Source organism: Rattus norvegicus, chromosome 4 (assembly GCF_036323735.1).
Source record: "Rattus norvegicus strain BN/NHsdMcwi chromosome 4, GRCr8, whole genome shotgun sequence".
NCBI lineage: Eukaryota > Metazoa > Chordata > Mammalia > Rodentia > Muridae > Rattus > Rattus norvegicus.
The window spans coordinates 11,336,738-11,354,348 of NC_086022.1; the positions used below are offsets into that span (position 1 = coordinate 11,336,738).

The window sequence follows — 17,611 nt, forward strand, 5'->3', positions numbered from 1 at the left end:
GCGGGACCCTAGGGATGCCCCTCGGCCTCCAGCTTGGCTCCAGCTGAGTGCCGCCATGAGTGAAGCACTCAGACCCAGACCTACCTGCGGAGTCAGACGGGGATGTGGATGGGGTGGAGGAGGAGTCCTCTCCTGAGAACTGTAGGTCAGGAGGGAGGCTTCCTCCATGGTGTGCCAGGGTCTGAGCTGCCAGCTGGACATTGCCTGCAAACACCCTCAGCGCAGCTTCGGCCACCACTGTGTCGAAGCCCATGTACACCAGCTAGGAGAGATGATCACAGGGTTAGCATTGCCCTGGAGCTCTGCCCACACAGCCATGTGCATGACCACATCTGCTTCTGTCGCTCAGCACAGCCGAGGGCAGCTTTACTTCCTGGGTATCTATATGTACCTAAGGAATGCAGCTCGCATCCTCTGGCTTTTCTTTCTGACAGACACCAAGCCATGTAGAAAAGGCCTCTGAAGACCTAGTATAACAGGTTCTGGGCACTCACTCCAGGACTGGCCACCTTGGGGCTGAAGGCAAGTGTGTGAAAAATCTCACCCTGAATACAAGTTAAATGGCCACAATACGTGGGGCAGGCTGACACACGGTACACTATGGTAAGCTGAATTTCATAGGACACAGTGACATCCTCTTAGGTCCCAAGAAAAATGAGACTGGCATAACAGTGGAACATGGGAAGGGGGCAAAGGAGAACGGAAGGCAAAGGGTATCCCTGCTGCAGTGCTGTTTTCAGGGACCAGAGTCTTACCATGTATCCTGGCCTGGTACTCACTATAGAGACCTGACCTTGAACTAAAGGACCCGCCGCCTCTGGCTCTGGGTGCTAGGTAGGAATGAAGTGTGCACTATCACGCCCATCCCTTTTCCCTTCTACAGAAGCACCTCTCACGAACCATCCCAACCACATCCACCTCGATGCAAATGCCTGAGGTCCCCCCAGAGATGGCAGGTCCTGCTTAAAGCCCAGAAGCAGGCACCGCCCCATCCTGCCATCTCAGGCCCTCCAGCCAGCCCTGCCGAGGTCACTCACCTGGTCGATGCTTTCTTGGGAAGGGCTTGCTTGCCGGCTGTTGTTCTCAGAGTCTGAATCCTGTAACCACCACATGTGGGGGTTGCTGAGGAGAATCTGCAATCACAGGCAGGGACAGTCTTTACTCACCTAACCACCAGCCACACTGCCATCTCACAGGCGGGCACACAGCCCAGACCGTCCTTGTGGGGCACATGAGTGCACAATGTCACAGTGCGCAGACTGCCTTGAAGCAGGAAAAGGGCTCAGCTGGCCAGGAGACCCAGGGAGCCTGCTTTACCTTCCTAGTGCAAGGACATGGCCCACACAGCTGGCATTTTTACCTGGTTCTGGGTATCAAATTCAGGTCCTCATGCTTGCCGTCTCTCCAGCCCATGCCCTTCTTGAATTAACTGTGTGAATCTCACTGCTTTCTTTGGAGGGTTAGACGTCCCTGTTTTTTCTGTCTGTCCAACACAAAACCTTAAGCTTCATATTCAGATAACATTGTAACTTAAAATATGTATGATCTGGGCGTGGTGGTGCACACCTGTAATATGTATGATCTGGGCGTGGTGATGCACACCTGTAATATGTATGATCTGGATGTGGTGATGCACACCTGTAATATGTATGATCTGGGCATGGTGATGCACATGTACCCATGCTTAGGAGGCAGAGGCAGGCAGATTATGAGTTTGGTACCAGCCTGGTTTACATACTGAGTTCCATGACAGCCTGGGCTACATAGTGAGACCCCGTCTTAAAAAATAAAATACATATACGTATTCATGTGTGCTTGCACGCACACACACACACACACACACACACACACAAGCACATGCAAGCATATATGCATGCACTCCAGCAAACACTGTGCAACTGGAGCTTCCCAAGGCAGAGCATGGATGCTGTGGGCTGTTGCCTGAAGCACATACTGTCCTTGGTCCCTGCTGGGCCAGCCCTGCCACTAGTGATATTCCCATCCCAAGAGTCCCAGGACAGCATACTGTCCTGCTGCGCCTGTGCATCCATCTGCCTACCACTGGTTCGTGGCAGTTGAGGGCAGTGTCCAAGCTGTAGCACAGAGCTTCCTGTGCCTCTTGACCGAGACTGGCCAGAAACACTGTTGCTGCACTGTCACCTTGCAGTCTTTTACAAGCCCTCTTGCCAAGAGAGTAAAGCAGATGTGCAAACCAGCCTTCCACTCAAGCACAGCTAACACTGAATGGAACACCCCCTGCGAGTTGGAAAGGCCAGTCACTAAAGCCCCAGGCCAGGTGCCCAGGGCCGTCACTGGCTCTGCTGGAGGACAGCAGACCTGACTGCACCCCACCCCAACTGTACAAAGACTGTACAGGAGGGATGCGCACAGGAAGGCTGGGCACCGGAGCCAGCCTGGAGGGGAATGCCCGGCTGCACACAATGAACTGCAAGCATTACCTTCAGGGCATCGTCCAGGTTGCCTCTGGCCTGGTGAAGGGCTTGTTTGGCAGCTTGTGTGGAGTAGCCCATTCCTCTCAAAGTGTTGACACTTTCCAGACGGCGTTTCCTCTTCTCCTTCTCTTCCTTCCGTATCTGGGCCAGTTCCTTTAGGAAAACAAGGTCCTGTGAGTTAGAGGTGGAGGCAGCACAGGAATCTGCAGGATGTCTCAGGGTCTCTGGGCTGGGACAGAAAGGGACTTCTACCTATCCTTGCCTAGAAAAGTGGCTGGAGGCACGGGGATGGGGTTAGGGTTGGGCTAAGGCCCAGGAGTGGGAACAGTCAGCACAGCATATCCTGAGACAGGTAGATCCTTACAGTGCTGGGCTAAGAACCGCAAGCAGGCAGCTACACCAGAGTTTCCTGCTGGGGTGGAGGGTCATCCCCACCTCAGGTTACCTATCCAGGGATTCAAATCAGGGGGCTAAGAACGCCACTTAGGATAGAGTGGCTGCCAGCGTGAGTGACACTCTGATTCTATCCCTAATAGCAGGAGAGAAAAGAAAACCCTGATTCCATTTAGTTCTGTGCAGAGCTGCAGGAAGTGAGATGGCAGCTCCCTTGGGAATGTCTCTTCTGTGCCACACCAGGTGTGCCTCCAACATCACCCGCCCTGGCCAGCTCCCAATGGGGCTCTGAATGGTCTCAGCTCATCCCAGCCTCAGTGAGAGGTCCAAGGCTGGCTGGTTCATCAGCACGAAGCTCAAGGACTGGTGATTCAGGGAGTGATGAGACACAAAGGGGGGAATAGAGACAGAAACCAGGTCCTCAGCAACACGGCAACCAACCCACCTAACACCAGAATCACCATCTTCTTCTCTGAAGATCACAACTTAATTCACATATGTATGACATGCACGTGCTTACACACACACATGCACACATCGAGTCTGTGGTGCGAAGGCCCAGTGTCTTATGTACCCCAGCATTCTGCAGTGTTTTCACTTTTGTGTGTGTGTGTGTGTGTGTGTGTGTGTGTGTGTGTGTGTACACAAACTGTAGGAGTCTCTCCTGTCACATGGGCCCAGGGGACAGACTCAGATCAGGCTTCACAGCAAGGGCCTTCCTGGCTGAGAAGTCCCCCCCCCCGCCCCCCCCCCACTCTCCCCGACCCTGAGGAGGCAGCCTGTGAGCCACAGCTCACCTCATCTGCAACACGATCAGTCATGGGGAGAGCTGGATTATATCACAACTGGGAGGACAACATGAACTACAAAGTATTACACCATTTTCCAAGAAATCACTTGAAAACAGCAGCTTTCCTCTGAGCCCATCCTTCTGGCAGAGCAGCAACAGGTGGAAATGCTGTGGTACTGATCTACACTGTACAGAGCCAGCTATACCTGAGCCGTCCCTGACGTCTGCTTCAAGGGCCAGGGACCATGACTGGACAGCTGAGGCTGACTGTGGTGAGACAATCACACAGCCCTGCTGCCAGGTCACTACACAATCAACACACAGATCCATTCCCACATGACTACTGGCTTTTCCTACCTCACTGCGGCCCACTGACTGCTGTTAAGAGTCATACAGTAAGAGTCTCTGGCTAGAAAGCCCCAGGAAACTATCAGTTTCTAGCTTTGAGAGAAGACTGACCACATCACCAGCTCTCTGGACCTCAGATTCTTCTCTGTACAACTGGGTATGACAAGGCCCCTTTTTTCGTCTTTAGAATTCTAAAGCTTTTGTGTGTGTGTGTGTACTTGTTATAAAGACTGTAGCTTTTCAGACCTCATTTTTATGATCTGATGTTTCCAGGCAAGAAGGCTTTTTTTTTTTTTTTTTTTTTTTTGTTCTTTTTTTCGGGGCTGGGGACTGAACCCAGGGCCTTGCGCTTCCTAGGCAAGTGCTCTACCACTGAGCTAAATCCCCAACCCCTGAAGGCATCTTAAATATCATATCATAGCCACTTTTGAAATAACTTTCGGAAACACACTACAGTGTTGAGCAAGATCCTGAGAGGAGACTAGAGGCCTAACTGCCACCATGATAGGAAACTGCCCTGGTTCTGGTTCAAGCCAGAATGATTAAGACAGCCCTGCTGTGGGGTTGGGGATTTAGCTCAGTGGTAGAGCACTTGCCTAGCAAACCCAAGGCCCTGGGTTCAGTCCCCAGCTCCAAAAAAAAGAAAAGGGGGGGGGGGGAAGACAGCCCTGCTGTGGACACTTGCCTAGCATTGGGGAAGCCCCAGGTTTTCCCAGCACTGCAGAAAACCAGGTAATCCTAGCCCTCATAGGTACCAGCAAGGAGGATCAGCAGAGGAAGGTTACCCATGGTTTTAGAGCAAGTTTGAGGCTAACTTGGACTACATGAGCCCGTCTCAAACAAAGGGAAGACAATGCATTATTACCCCTGCCCTCCTGACCCCGAGCCCCCTCTTCTGGCCTCTGTCCGGTCTTTTCCTACCCAGTTCAGATATAAAGTTACAGTGTTTTTGTTTCATAACCTCAAAGAGTAGGAGCTTCCTGGGTGCTGCAGCGAGAAAGGAAAACCCACCTCTCTGCGGTTGGAAATGTGAGTGGCTGCGTGGTCCACGTTCCCATCACAGGCCCGCAGGCCCAGCCGTGCTTCCTGGGCAGTGAACCCCAACTGTAACAAGTTGTGAACTTTCGATGGGTCGATGTACAGCTCTTTAAAGAGCTGACGTGCCTACAAACAGGAAGAAGCAGAAGACTCACTAGACAGCAGCGACATTAAAGTTTGGCAGAGCTAAAGGCTGGGAGTGAGGCTATCAAATGTGAATTACTGCTGTATGACCTGTCTACCATAAGGAATGAAACAAACACTATGTCTGCCTGCATAATGTACCCATAACATAGCGCAAATGGGCAGGTGGGATGCTGGAGAAGTGCCGGAGCACGCACATATTCATTCATATTCATTCTCTCTCTCTCTCTCTCTCTCTCTCTCTCTCTCTCTCTCTCTCTCTCTCTCTCCCCCCTTTCATACATTCTGAGTTCAGCCGGCTGTGGTAGCACAGGCCTGTCATCCCCACAATCAGGAGGCAAAGGCCATAAGGGCCGCACAGCAAGACCCTATCTCAAAACAGGCTGCAAATGGCATCTATCTCTCCCCCAGCTGGGCTGGCTGCGTGGTTACAAGGTCAATAGCAGGCAGTCAGAGTATCTCTCTCTCTCTCTCTATTTACTTTTTATATATGGGTACATGGTCGCGGTCAGATATACCAGAAGAGGGCATTGGATCCTACTATAGATGGTTGTGAGCTATGGTGTGGTTGTTGGGAATTGAACTCAGGAACTTCGGAAAAGCGGTTGTGCTCTTCATCACTGAGCCCTCTCTCCAGCCCTGGCAGTCTCTTTGTGATGTGCAGGTCTGCTCTGGCTCTCTGGCCCTCTCTGCTGGTGGCAGATGGAGTAGCAGGACAATGGGAGCCTGCAGAGCTCTAGCTGGGCCTGCTGGGGGAGGCAGGGCAGGACCACCCACTTACAGCCACTACCACTTTGAGGAGTCTTCATTACAGCCCCTTGCCTGAGCCCTCACAGACACACGTGTTCATGCTGCACGGGAGGGAGGGAGGGAGGGAGGGAGGGAGGGAGGGAGGGAGGGAGGGAGGGAGGTGTAGGCCCGTGAGCAAGTCTTACACTGCCAAGGCACAGGCAGAGGTGGGCAGACCCAGGGCCTTCCTTACCTTGTTGAGATATTCCCGAGCCTCCTCTCCATTTCCACTGTGATAGTTTCGGATTCCCTGAAGCAAGTAGAGTCTTAAAAACAACACCTTCTCTTTCCCACAGTTCCCCTGAAGTTATTGGGAGAAAAGAATAAGCAGTCTTATTTCTCATTAAAGGGTCACGTGGTCACTGCTGTACTGCCGTTTCTCCACAGAAGCAAGATGGCAGTACTAGAATGCCTAGGGCATCACTGCTGTGAAGGGATGACTTCCAGGCTGTATCTCTTCCACATGGAAGGGATCAGTCAGAACACCTGATCGGACGCTAGCCCTCACAGGTCATGACTTAGTCACTGGTTCTCTCCTGGTCAGACTGAGAGTTGTGGTCTACAATTAGTAAACTCTGTCTTTAAAACCCACCAGAGAAGCAGCAAGACTAAACTCAACAGCACAGTGGTGTATACTGTAAGCCCAGCACTCTGGAGGTGGAAGCAAGAGGATTAAGAATTCAGGGACAGGGGTTGGGGATTTAGCTCGGTGGTAGAGCGCTTGCCTAGTAAGCACAAGGCCCTGGGTTCGGTCCCCAGGTCCGGAAAAAAAAAAAAAAAATTCAGGGAAATGGGCTGGAGAGATGGCTCAGTGGTTAAGAGCACTGACTGCTCTTCCAGAGGTCCTGAGTTCAAATCCCCACAACCACATGGTGGCTCACAACCATCTGTCATGGGATCTGATGCCCTCTTCTGGTGTGCATGAAGACAGTGACAGTGTACTCATATATAATAAATAAATAAATATTTTAAAAAAAAAGAATTCAGGGACAGCCTGGGCTACATGAGACTGTCTCAAACAAAACCAAAAAACAAATAAAAAAAAAAACCCTGAAAACATAACAATAAAGAAACAAACACACCCCAGCCAGGTTCATGAACCTCTTAACAGCTGCTAAAGCTCTGGTTTACGAGGTATGATAGGCTGTGCCCGGGTGAGCCACCTCTGGCAGCAGTTCCCACATCAAGGCAGATGGGCCCCGGAGGCAGGCCGAGACGACCAATCCCAGTGACATACTTTTATGTTGACCAGTCTCTGGTGATTCTCCCCGTAACAGTTTGTAAAGCACGTCTGGGCCAAGTTCAGCTTTTTCTCTGCATCATCAAGGCACTCCAGCTGTTCCAGGCGGAAGTAGCACCACACGATGTCCAGCTGGAGGACTGCATAGTTGTCCACAGTGTCCAGCAGCTCTTTGCACTCACTACAAGAGGAGGAAGCTGTCATGGCAGAGCCCTTCAGCTCTCAGGGGTCCCTGGAAAGCCTTTTAGTTCTTGGTGTGTCTCTAGAATTAACTAATGGGGCCTTTATTTACAATATGGGTCCTCTGAGTGGACAAAGAGGAATAAGGGGTCTTGACAGCAGCATGGTGGCCTCTGGCCCAGGACAGAGTGGCTTCCAGTCCTGGCTGTGACTTACAATCCCCAAGACACGGGAGTCTTTCTTTGGGGAGACTGATGCTGAAGGCCTAATCAGGACAAGAGTGACAAAGCTCTCCACGACAGGAGCTGGATGTCCTATTGCTAAAATCTCCCTAGGTGACTAACATGGCTGTAAAGACACCCCGAAACCTGCAACTTCCTAAAACTGCCCCGGCTGATGGCAGTTCTGCTGAGACATTCATGCTCAGGGACTTTCTCACTGGGGGAACAGTCTGGAAAACACCAGGCTAAATGCCTAGCTGACTGCTGCGGGCCCATGAACAGGCTGAGCTAGACACAGGGAAAGGTCTGAAGACGCTATAAACGATTTATTTATGCTTTAAGTTAGGCTAATGCTCAGTGCAGAGCGCAGACCTCGTCCTCAAGACAGAAACACATCTGCAACCACAGTCCACACCGCTGACTCCAGAGCTCCGTCCGGCTACGTCCAATGGATGCGTTAAGTAGGAGCTTTTCCCTCTGCTTGCCTACCAAGACATGTTCATCCAAAAGCCCAATGAAACAGATCTGTTATCACCCCACAAGGCTGCACAGACCAGTGGGGGCAAGAGCATGGAAAATGGTGTTCGCGCATGCTTTCTTCCCTGTCTCTTCTAGCATTCCTTTTAGTCATGAGTGTCTGAGCACATACATGCCATGCTGCTACACACACACACACACACACACACACACACACACACACACACACAGAGAGACAGAGACAGAGAGATAGTGGGAGAAAGCCCATGGAAAGAGCATCATCAACACAGCCTGAAAGCTTGACTTGAAGAGGCAGAAAGGCTGTAGGTAGAAATCTGCTCTCACATCAAGGGAGACACCCTGATCTGTGCCCTGACAGGTTCACTTTCCTGAGACAGAAAGGCTGAATCACTCAGAGTGCAATGGGCACTCTCCATGCATTAGCTTCTGAGGCCTATGAAAGGTTCTTTCAATACCTGCAGGACAAACAGCAACAAGGACAGAAATGACCCAGAACTGAATCATGTGTGCCCAAAACACAAAACCAAAATGTATCAAAGCCCAGGTAGCCTATTATAGGGGTACATTTTATTTATTACTTAAAAAAAAAAAAAGAAAAGAAAACCAAGCTGGGCACACTGACGCACGTCTTTTATTCCAGCACTCAGGCGGCAGGAGCAGGTGGATCTCTGGAGTTTGAGGTGAGCCTGGTCTGCCTAGAGTTCCAGAATAACTAAGACTACCAGTCAGGACTCTGCCTCAAAAAAAGGAAGGAAGGAAAAGAGGAAAGGACGGAAGGAGGGAAGGAGGGAGGGAGGGAGGGAAGAAAGGAAAAGAAACCAACACCTGCACTATAGTTTTGAACCTGATCGGCTTATATTTGAACCTGATCATGACAATTGGGAAGGAAAAGTTTTAAAAAAAAAAAACCCAGCATAAAACTGTTTTAAAGAACAGCCAGGGCTACATGGAGAAACCCTGTCTCAAAAAAAACAAGCCAAAAAAAATGTATTTCTATTAATAATGACTTGGTTTGCAGTTTCAAAAGTTTTGCTATTCAACAAATTTTCATGTTGAAACAATTTTAAAATGAAAACACTAAAGTTGACTTCAGACTGCTTACTTATTTTTACTGGTGTGTGTTTTGTGTATGTGTCCATGCAGTACCTGTGGAGACCAGAAGAGGGCGTTCTGTAGCTGGCTGCAGTCCGGACCCTGGTACTGTCACTAAGATGCAGCACCTCCTGACTCAGCATGAGGACCAGCCAGCCTAGAGTGGGCAGGAGAGGGAAAGGCGGGCTTCTGTTCCCAGAGGAGAGAGGACTCAGGTGGTCATGGGGAGCTGCCATGAACGACGGAGGTGCTGGAACAAGACTAAGACTAAGTGGGGGTGGGAAGCAGGCCAGGTTAGAATAGATCAGAATGTGCCCAGCTATAGTGCCTGAGGCTTATATAGAAGTATAAAGGCCTTCATGGGGTGTGGAAAAGCCCCAAGCTTTTACAGGTGCTGGATTCCCAGGAACTGGATTCCCAGGCAGTTGCGGACGCTGGATATGGGTGCTAGGAACTGAACCTGGGTCCTGTGAGAGCAGCCAGTGTTTGTCTTTATTTATTTATACATTCCAGATTCTATTCCCCGCATGGGCCACCCTCCGACTGCTCCATCGACTGCTCCATATCCCATACTTCCTTCCTGCCTCCCCCCATCTCTACAAGGATGTCCCCACCCCACCCACCCCACCAGACCCATAAACTTCCTGGAGCCTCCAGTCTCTTGAGGGGTAGGTGAATCTTCTCTGACTGAACCCAGACCCAGCAGTCCTCTGCTGTATATGTTAGAGACCTCAGCTCAGCTGGTGTGTGCTGCCTGGTTGGGGATCCAGAATCAGAGTTCTCAGGATCCAGGCTAACTGACTGCTCGTCCTCCTACAGGGCTGCAGCCCGTGTTCTTAACTACCGAGTTCTCTCCAGCGCCAGAGAACTTCTTACGCTCTCTAATGAGTTTATGACTCTAAGCTAAACAGGTAAGGAAGCAGACTGTCATGTGTGGGATAGCTCTCAAGGCCTCCTCCCATCTCAGCCATCTTTGTCACACTGGAAGGCTTCCACTGCTTCTCCTTCATTCTCTTATTGTCTCTGCCTCGCTCACTCTGCACCCTATGCACTGCCCCACTCTTCACCTGAGATCCACTGTGAGCCTCTGCACAGCCCCCACACCGCCCTGTCACCTGTTCACGCCTTTTTTTTTCCTTTTTTTTTTTTTTAATTAACTTGAGTATTTCTTATATACATTCCGAGTGTTATTCCCTTTCCCTTTCAGAAGCTTTGAGGCAGGGCTGGGGACCACAGCGGTCTCTGGGCTCCTGCTGAGACAACTCCTTCCAAAGCCCCACCTGCTGCCCTGTGACCAGGGTTGTCACAAACTGCTCCTGATCCTCTGTGGGCACCAAGGGTCCACCTGCTGCTACTACTTCCAAGCAGTCCCTATCCAGCCGTGGGTGCTTTCTCCCCATATGACGCTGCTCACAGACTGGACACTCAAGGGGAACTTCAGGCCCTGTCCCTGGACACCTAGCTCCACCTCTGCTTGGGGCCGATGCCCTGCCTGTCCTTGCCCATCCTGAACTGCTGGGAGCTGCTGCTTGCTTTATTTTGCCAGGCTTTTTCACATGACACAGCAAACCTAGTCCTGTTGCTCCATCAGGCAAAGAGAGCTGTGGGTATGGTGCACAGTAAAGCACAAGACCTGGTTGATTTCCAGACAAACAGACACACATGCATAGACACGCATGCATGCACGCGCACGCATGCACGCACGCGCGCGCACACACACACACACACACACACACACACACACACACACACACACACACACAGGAAAAAGAAACTATTCTTGGCACAGTAGCCACTGCACGTAAGATGAGTAAAAAGTCATGAACTTCAGTTTACTTAGGAAATAAGGGAAGAAAATGGAACGCTGAGGTTTCTTCCGTCAGCACCGGGGCTCCTGCTACAGTTAACTTCCTTCATGAAGAGAAATCATATGTGTGCAGATTGGCCAGAACCAACAGATTCCCACAAGAGAGATTCTCTACCACTGTATCTGGAATGTTCCCCAAGGGCAACACATGACAGCTTGGGCCGAGCACAGTCACGAAGTGAGTGAAATCTTCAGGAAGTGGCACACGTAGGAGGTTTTATGTCCTTGAAGGGAACAAAGACTGGTGGCTAGTCTTTCTTTCTCTTAGTACTGCAGCCGCCGAGGTGTTCAGCCCAGTTCCTCAGTCATGCACATGCACCACAAAGCAGCAGAAACAGAGGGACAGGGAAGCAAGAGGAACAACTGGTTATGAGCTAAAGCCTCTAAACTCTCAGCCAATTAACCCTGTTCTACGCCAGTCACCTTGTGCGTTCATGACCATAAAGGAAAGATGACTGCGCATCCTTTAAAGGCACTGACACCTGCTACTTAACTTCATGTAACATGATAATGACACGGGTATTTTCACTGAGGTCTTTTGAGACCTGAAAATCATTTCAGTGATTAGTCCAGGGAAAAAAGGTTGAAAAAAGCCTACACAGAGGAATCAAAACTATTACTTGACACCCACTACAGCCAGACTATGAACCCTCACTACAGCAGTTCACCACAACAGTTCACAGTTCACCACAGCAGTTCACCACAGCAGCTGCTGCTTCCACGGATTTGAAATCTTCTCTATTAAGGACTATGCAAAGACATGGAACCTTGTCCTCACCTCTAAGAACTCAACTCACACTCCAATGTTTGCCTCAGAAGAGAACAAAGTAGCAGGGACAGAGTCCAGGGCAGGACCCTGAGGCGGCCCAGACTGCTTTCTTGCTCCTCCCGGCCTTGCCCTTCCATCTCCTCCAAGCATTTGGGATGATAAATCTCTTCTCTGGATAGGTTAGCTTGAGATTTGCACATCTAAGACCCAACAGCTCTGACCTTTGCAGGTGGAAAACATTTCTTTCGGGTTTTCTTTGACACAGAAGATTGTCATGGGAATTCACCAAACAACATCCACAATGAGGCTGTTAACTCTTGACCATTTCCCAGAATCCATTCTGTCTCAGTATCCAACCTGCACAGATTACATTCTCTACCATTTCCACAGACAGGAACTAGGAACCCTGGGAAATTTCAGAAACTACCAGCACCAGGGAAAAAGAAAATGGGGGCCAGCCCCAGGTAGAGAAACTACGCACAGAAATATGAAGCACATCGGATGTGTAAAAGCTCATGTTAAAATATGTGTGTGTGTGTGTGTGTGTGTGTGTGTGTGTGTGTGTGTGTGTGTGCGCGCGCGCGCGTGCTGGGATAGCAGAATTCACTCAGCTTCAGCAGTTAACACTGATGAAGAGGAAAAGCAAACCTTAGTCTGATCGACTTTAAGGAAGCAACTAAATCTGCAGACTAGGAAGTGATATGAAAGGGGCCTGGCATTTCTCTTGCTTCCTGCGAACACTGCACCCCACCAACACCAAACACACACAAGGCAAAGGCTTTTTCTCCTAGTAATCCAGCAGCAACTGCAGAAGAGTGCCACAGTCACATTTGCAGGGCTGTGGGGTTCGGGCCAGTACTGTCCGCACTGACACACTCATAAGGTAAGGAGCAGTGTGACAACAGCTCTGGTGGCAGTACCCTGTGGGTGCTGAGCCTACAGCCTACACACTAGGGTGGAAATGAGTGGGTGTTCTGCACAGGCAAGGGGGCTAGTCAGAAACACAAAGGAGGAAACCACCACATACTGGTGTGTGCCTTAACTCCTCACTCCCAGAAACCACTATGGGGTGGAAGTCAGTCTGCAGTTACAGGTAGGAGGGTGCTGGGGGGGGCCTACCCTTACACCAGTATCGTCTGTTGAATGCAAAAGCACCTACCAGAAGTATCTGTCGGCGTCCAGAAGGCATGGCAAGGCTATCCCATACTCTTTTCTTTTCAGGAAAGCCCTGCCCTTCTCATGGTACCCCATGGCTAACATTAGGGCCTAGGAAAGAAGGTAAAATTTTAAAACAGTACTTTCAAACAGGTTAGTACGACATCAATAAAACAAGTTAAAAAGTGTATTAGCTTTACTGAAAAGCAAGGCAAAAACCAAACACAACTCAATCTAAAACCCAAATTAGCTAAGCTCCAAAGAGAGCTTTAGCTCGGTGAGGCCCTGCAGCCTCTCAAGCCAAGCTGTGAGAGTGGCGTCCCCCAGGTTTCTTCAGGTCTTCTTCTGCCTGCTGAGCCATGGGCTTCAGTTTTCAAGACTAGGCATGAGCGACCAGGAACTCTTGTGGGCTGTGATCCCAGCTGGGATGCTGAGGAGGGAGGATGACAGGATGGAGGCCAGCCTGCCCTAAGCAGCGAGACCGTCCAAGTAAGAACCTAACTTCATCAAGCATGGTTTCGGTTGTGGTTTTGCTTTTAATTTGGGGTCCCTTACGTATCAAGACTCCTACATCAGTCTCCCACCCTCCACCTTCACAAGCAGGATCACCACACACTTCCAAGTTCCTTGACAATGCCAGCATTTCCTAGACAACTTTTTACAACATTTGTGTGTCTGTGGACATGTGTGTGCATTTGTGCCACAGCACATGTGTAGAGGTCACAGGACAAATTTCAGGACTCTTTTTCTACCATTTAAGTTCTGGAGATAAAACTTGAGTTGCTATGCTTGATAGCAAGCACTTGAGCTGCTCAGCCATCTTGCTGGCCCTCCAGAGCCATTTTTAAAAAGATTTATTTATTTTATATATGTGAGTACACTGTCACTGTCTTCACACACACCAGACAAGGGCACTGGATGGTTGTGAGCCACCATGTGGTTGCAGGGAATTGAACTCAGGTCCTCTGGAAGAGGTCAGTGCTGTTAACTGTTGAGCCATCTCTCCAGCCCCTAAACCATTTTTAAAAGGTTGCAATGGCTTCAACTGTGCACTAAATGAGGGCTCGGTCCCCAGCCTCCCAGGTGCAAGGATTACAGGCTTGTAACATATGTCCAGCTTACAACCTCATTGTGTAATCTTTAACTATTTATTGTGTATGTGCATGTGTCTGTATATGAGTACAGCTGTCACAGAGTGCATGTGAATGTAAGAGGGGGCTGCTCTCTGCTCCCACAGTGTAGGTTCTGAAGAGGAGACCAGGTCAGCAGGCTGAGAGCAAGAACCTCTGCCTGCTGCTCTCTCTCCAGTCCCCAAATTCTTCATTTTAAACAGAATAATTCAAGTAGTGAGGCTTGCCCCAAATTGTCATTTAAATACCAAAAAGATACAAAATGAAACAAAAACCCTAAAATGAACTTGAAGTCAGACCTCTTCCTCCTAAGAAGCTCTTGACTCCTAGGAACCAGCACAAACCCCCCGTGAGCCGCCCACCTAGGGCAAGCCTTCCAAAGCAGACTTACTTTTCTTTCTGAAGGGGGAATTCTGATTGACCTGCCAGTCTGGTTCGCAATGTCTAAGTAAGGCATCGTTTCCGGGTCTACCACCATCTCAGCTGCAAGAAAGCCACAGGAGCCTCGTTAATTCAGGGCTGGGCAGCAGTGACTACACTGGAGATGCCAGACTGTGGAGAGGACTGACTCCACAGCAGGCACAATGCTTATCTGTGTGCTGTCCGGATGCATCTAGGGAGGTGACAAGCCAACATGGTGTACCTCTCTCGGCCAGGATCTCCAGTCCCCTTTTGGTCCTCTGAATGCGTTTCTCCTTCTGCTCAGCCTCGTTCTGTTCCTCCTCCTCCAGCTGCAGGTTTCTCCTCACATCCTCTTCAGACTGTTTCAGCTCCAACACCATGGCCTTCACATTGTGAGTGACTCCTTGCTCTTCAAGGCTTTTCCCTGGGAACAGCAGAATTGCCTGTCACACAAACTTCCTGGCCAACAGTCCATTTCCTGTGGTAAATGGAGTCCTTTTTTAATTAAATAATTTATTTATTTTGGAATGAGCTTGTGTGTGTGAACAACATGCACAAAGCACTTTTTTGCTTCATCCCAGGACCAAACTGAAATCGCCAGGCTTGGCAGTTCAGTGCCCACTGAATCCCTCCACCACCCTGGAAAACAGGAGTCAAAACCCTGCATTCATTTGCACTTTGAGACCAGCAGGCCACATTTGCTCTTTCCTGTTTTCTTTCTCTTCACCCTAAGACCATACTGATAGAAATGATATCCAGGCAGGATAAGAGGAAAACGAGAAAGTGTAATCTATCAATACGCAAACTCTCCTATCCTCCAGTTGAGAAAAAAACTAACTCAAGAAGCCGCAGTGCAGTAAGGACATCAGGGCCAGCTCCGGCCATGGTGAAAAGCAGAGGACTCGGTTTCCTCTGATAATAAATGCCCACAAACAAAAGAAGGGAGGCCAGCCCAGACACCAGCACCTCCCACCTCCCTTTGTCCCCGAAGGGTCAGCTGGTCCTCCAGTGTGAGCTGCTGCTGTCTTAGGTCTGTCCTTCCTGCACTCCTACGCTTCCCAGGCTCCCCGCCTTCAGACACCTCATTTCTGTATTTGAATGTTACAAGATCCACCAGAAGGAGGTGGCAAGAGGGGACATCATCTGGCTAGATCTGTAGGCCAGGCTGGCCATGAACTCAGAGAAACTGCCTGTCTCTGCCTCCAGAGTGTTGGGACTAGGTGTGCGTGCCACCACTGCCCTGACTACGTTTTTGTGTAGGTGGGTTTGGAGGTCACAGGTCAATATCAAGGGTCTTTCTTAACTGCTCCTCCACATTATTCTTTTAAATGGTTTTCAAGCTTATTTTTTTAAATATTTATTTATTATGCATACATCATACAGCTTTCTGCCTGCATGTAATGCCTGCAGACCAGAAGAGGACATCAGATCCCATTACAGATGGCTGTGAGCCACCATGTGGTTGCTGGGAACTGAACTCAGGACCTCTGGAAGAGCAGTCAGTGCTCTTAACCACTGAGTCATCTCTCCAGCCCCCTTTTCAGGATTATTTCGTTTACTTGGTATGTATGACTATTTTGCCCTGCATGTTGTATGTACACCACACGTGTGCCTGTTGGATTCCCTGGCATTGGGTTATTGGTGATTGCAAGCCACCATATAGTTGCTAGGAATAGAACTTGGGTCCTCCTTCGGTGGCTCGTAACTTCTGAGCCACCTCTCCAGTGCCTCCACATTATCTTTTGTAGCAGGATCTCTCACCGAATCTGGAGTCCACTGTTTCAGTTAAGCTGCTGGCCGATGTGTCCTCTACCAATCTCCATCTCATGGAGCTGGGGTCAGAGTGTGCCACCATACCTAACATGCAGGAGTGCTAGAGACCCAAACTCAGGTTCCCACGCCTAGGCAGCAAGAATTTCACCCACTGGGCCACCACCCAGCACCCCCATTGCATTTTAACATTACAAAGGAAAAGAACCACAGGAGGGGAGACTGTAGAGGCATGAGAAGCACAGAAGTGCAGGAAGGACAGACCTCCTAAGACAGCAGCACCCACCTCTGTTAGCAGCTGACACTGGAGGAACACTAGGCTGACCCTTCAGGGACAAAGGGAGGTGCTGGTGGACAAGTGGAGAACACCCTTGTGGTCCTGGGCTTGGGCAGAGCTTTTTTTTTTTCTTCTTTTTTCTTTTTTTTTCGGAGCTGGGGACCGAACCCAGGGCCTTGTGGTTGCTAGGCAAGCGCTCTACCACTGAGCTAAATCCCCAACCCCGGGCAGAGCTTTTTGACAACACAAAATATAAGGCAATGGTTTTAGCAGCATCAAAATTAAGAATTTCTGTCCAGTGAAGAGCAGAACACAGGGATGGGAAGCCAGTGAAGGCCGCTGTGACAGGAGTACACATGGAAGCAGCCAGAGCGGAGACCGGCAAGGCTGTGTTTAGAAACTCAAACCTTCGACTCCTGAGGGACCACCAGGGCTGCTCAAGAGCTAATACCTGTCCAGTTCCACTCATGCGTCCTGCAGACTGCCCCAAGGAAGGGTCTGTGAGCCACACGTGCCCCTGTGCCACCTCACAGCATCGGTGCCTCCCACTTCTCTGGTGACAAACTATACTGAACAAGGCTCATGTGCACAGCTTCTCAGCAACGTGCATGACCTTGGGCAGAAGCTTGTGCGGCAGGCCTTTCTAGGGACTGTCTTATATTAGCAGTAACTCTGACCCTGACTTAGGAAATGACAAGTGCAGCCCTCCCCCTGCCCACAACACAACTATCATCAAAACTGTCTCCTCACAAAGTCAACTGTCCTCTGGACAAGGAAGTTTCCCCTGGGTGAAGTCACTGCTGGAAGACTCACATGGCTCCTGTCAGACACAGACCCCACTCAGTTCCCTTGGGTGTTAGCAGAATGCTTCAACCTGGCCTTGTTCATCTGTCTCTCTTTTCACGGGGAAAACTATATATTATGAGTAACTCTGATCTTCCCCTCAGCACAAACGTCCATTCTGGAACAATCTGTGAGACTGCAATGAATGTCCCCTTTCCCACTAGTCAGAGCAAGCCAGTGACTGTTCACTGGAATGCTCTTTTCTTTTTTAA

The 17,611-nt window shown here is 49.9% G+C and overlaps 1 protein-coding gene across 4 annotated transcripts in view; it reads right to left on the reverse strand.

Annotated features, from left to right (window-relative positions):
- Window positions 1–17,611, reverse strand: part of Nub1 (negative regulator of ubiquitin-like proteins 1) — a 30,888-nt gene that overhangs the window by 1,362 nt on the left and 11,915 nt on the right. For 3 of the 4 annotated variants that reach the window (XM_039107214.2, XM_063285691.1, NM_001013925.1), the window contains exons 6-14: window positions 14,751–14,933; window positions 14,499–14,590; window positions 12,982–13,088; window positions 7,193–7,376; window positions 6,149–6,256; window positions 4,996–5,148; window positions 2,460–2,606; window positions 1,038–1,133; window positions 85–262 (exon numbers count right to left, since the gene is read on the reverse strand). In XM_039107214.2, the coding sequence (XP_038963142.1) occupies window positions 85–262; window positions 1,038–1,133; window positions 2,460–2,606; window positions 4,996–5,148; window positions 6,149–6,256; window positions 7,193–7,376; window positions 12,982–13,088; window positions 14,499–14,590; window positions 14,751–14,933 (1,248 nt within the window). Of the gene's footprint in view, window positions 1–84; window positions 263–1,037; window positions 1,134–2,459; window positions 2,607–4,995; window positions 5,149–6,148; window positions 6,257–7,192; window positions 7,377–12,981; window positions 13,089–14,498; window positions 14,591–14,750; window positions 14,988–17,611 lie in introns of all 4 variants that reach the window. The other variant, XM_039107215.1, reaches the window with a different exon arrangement.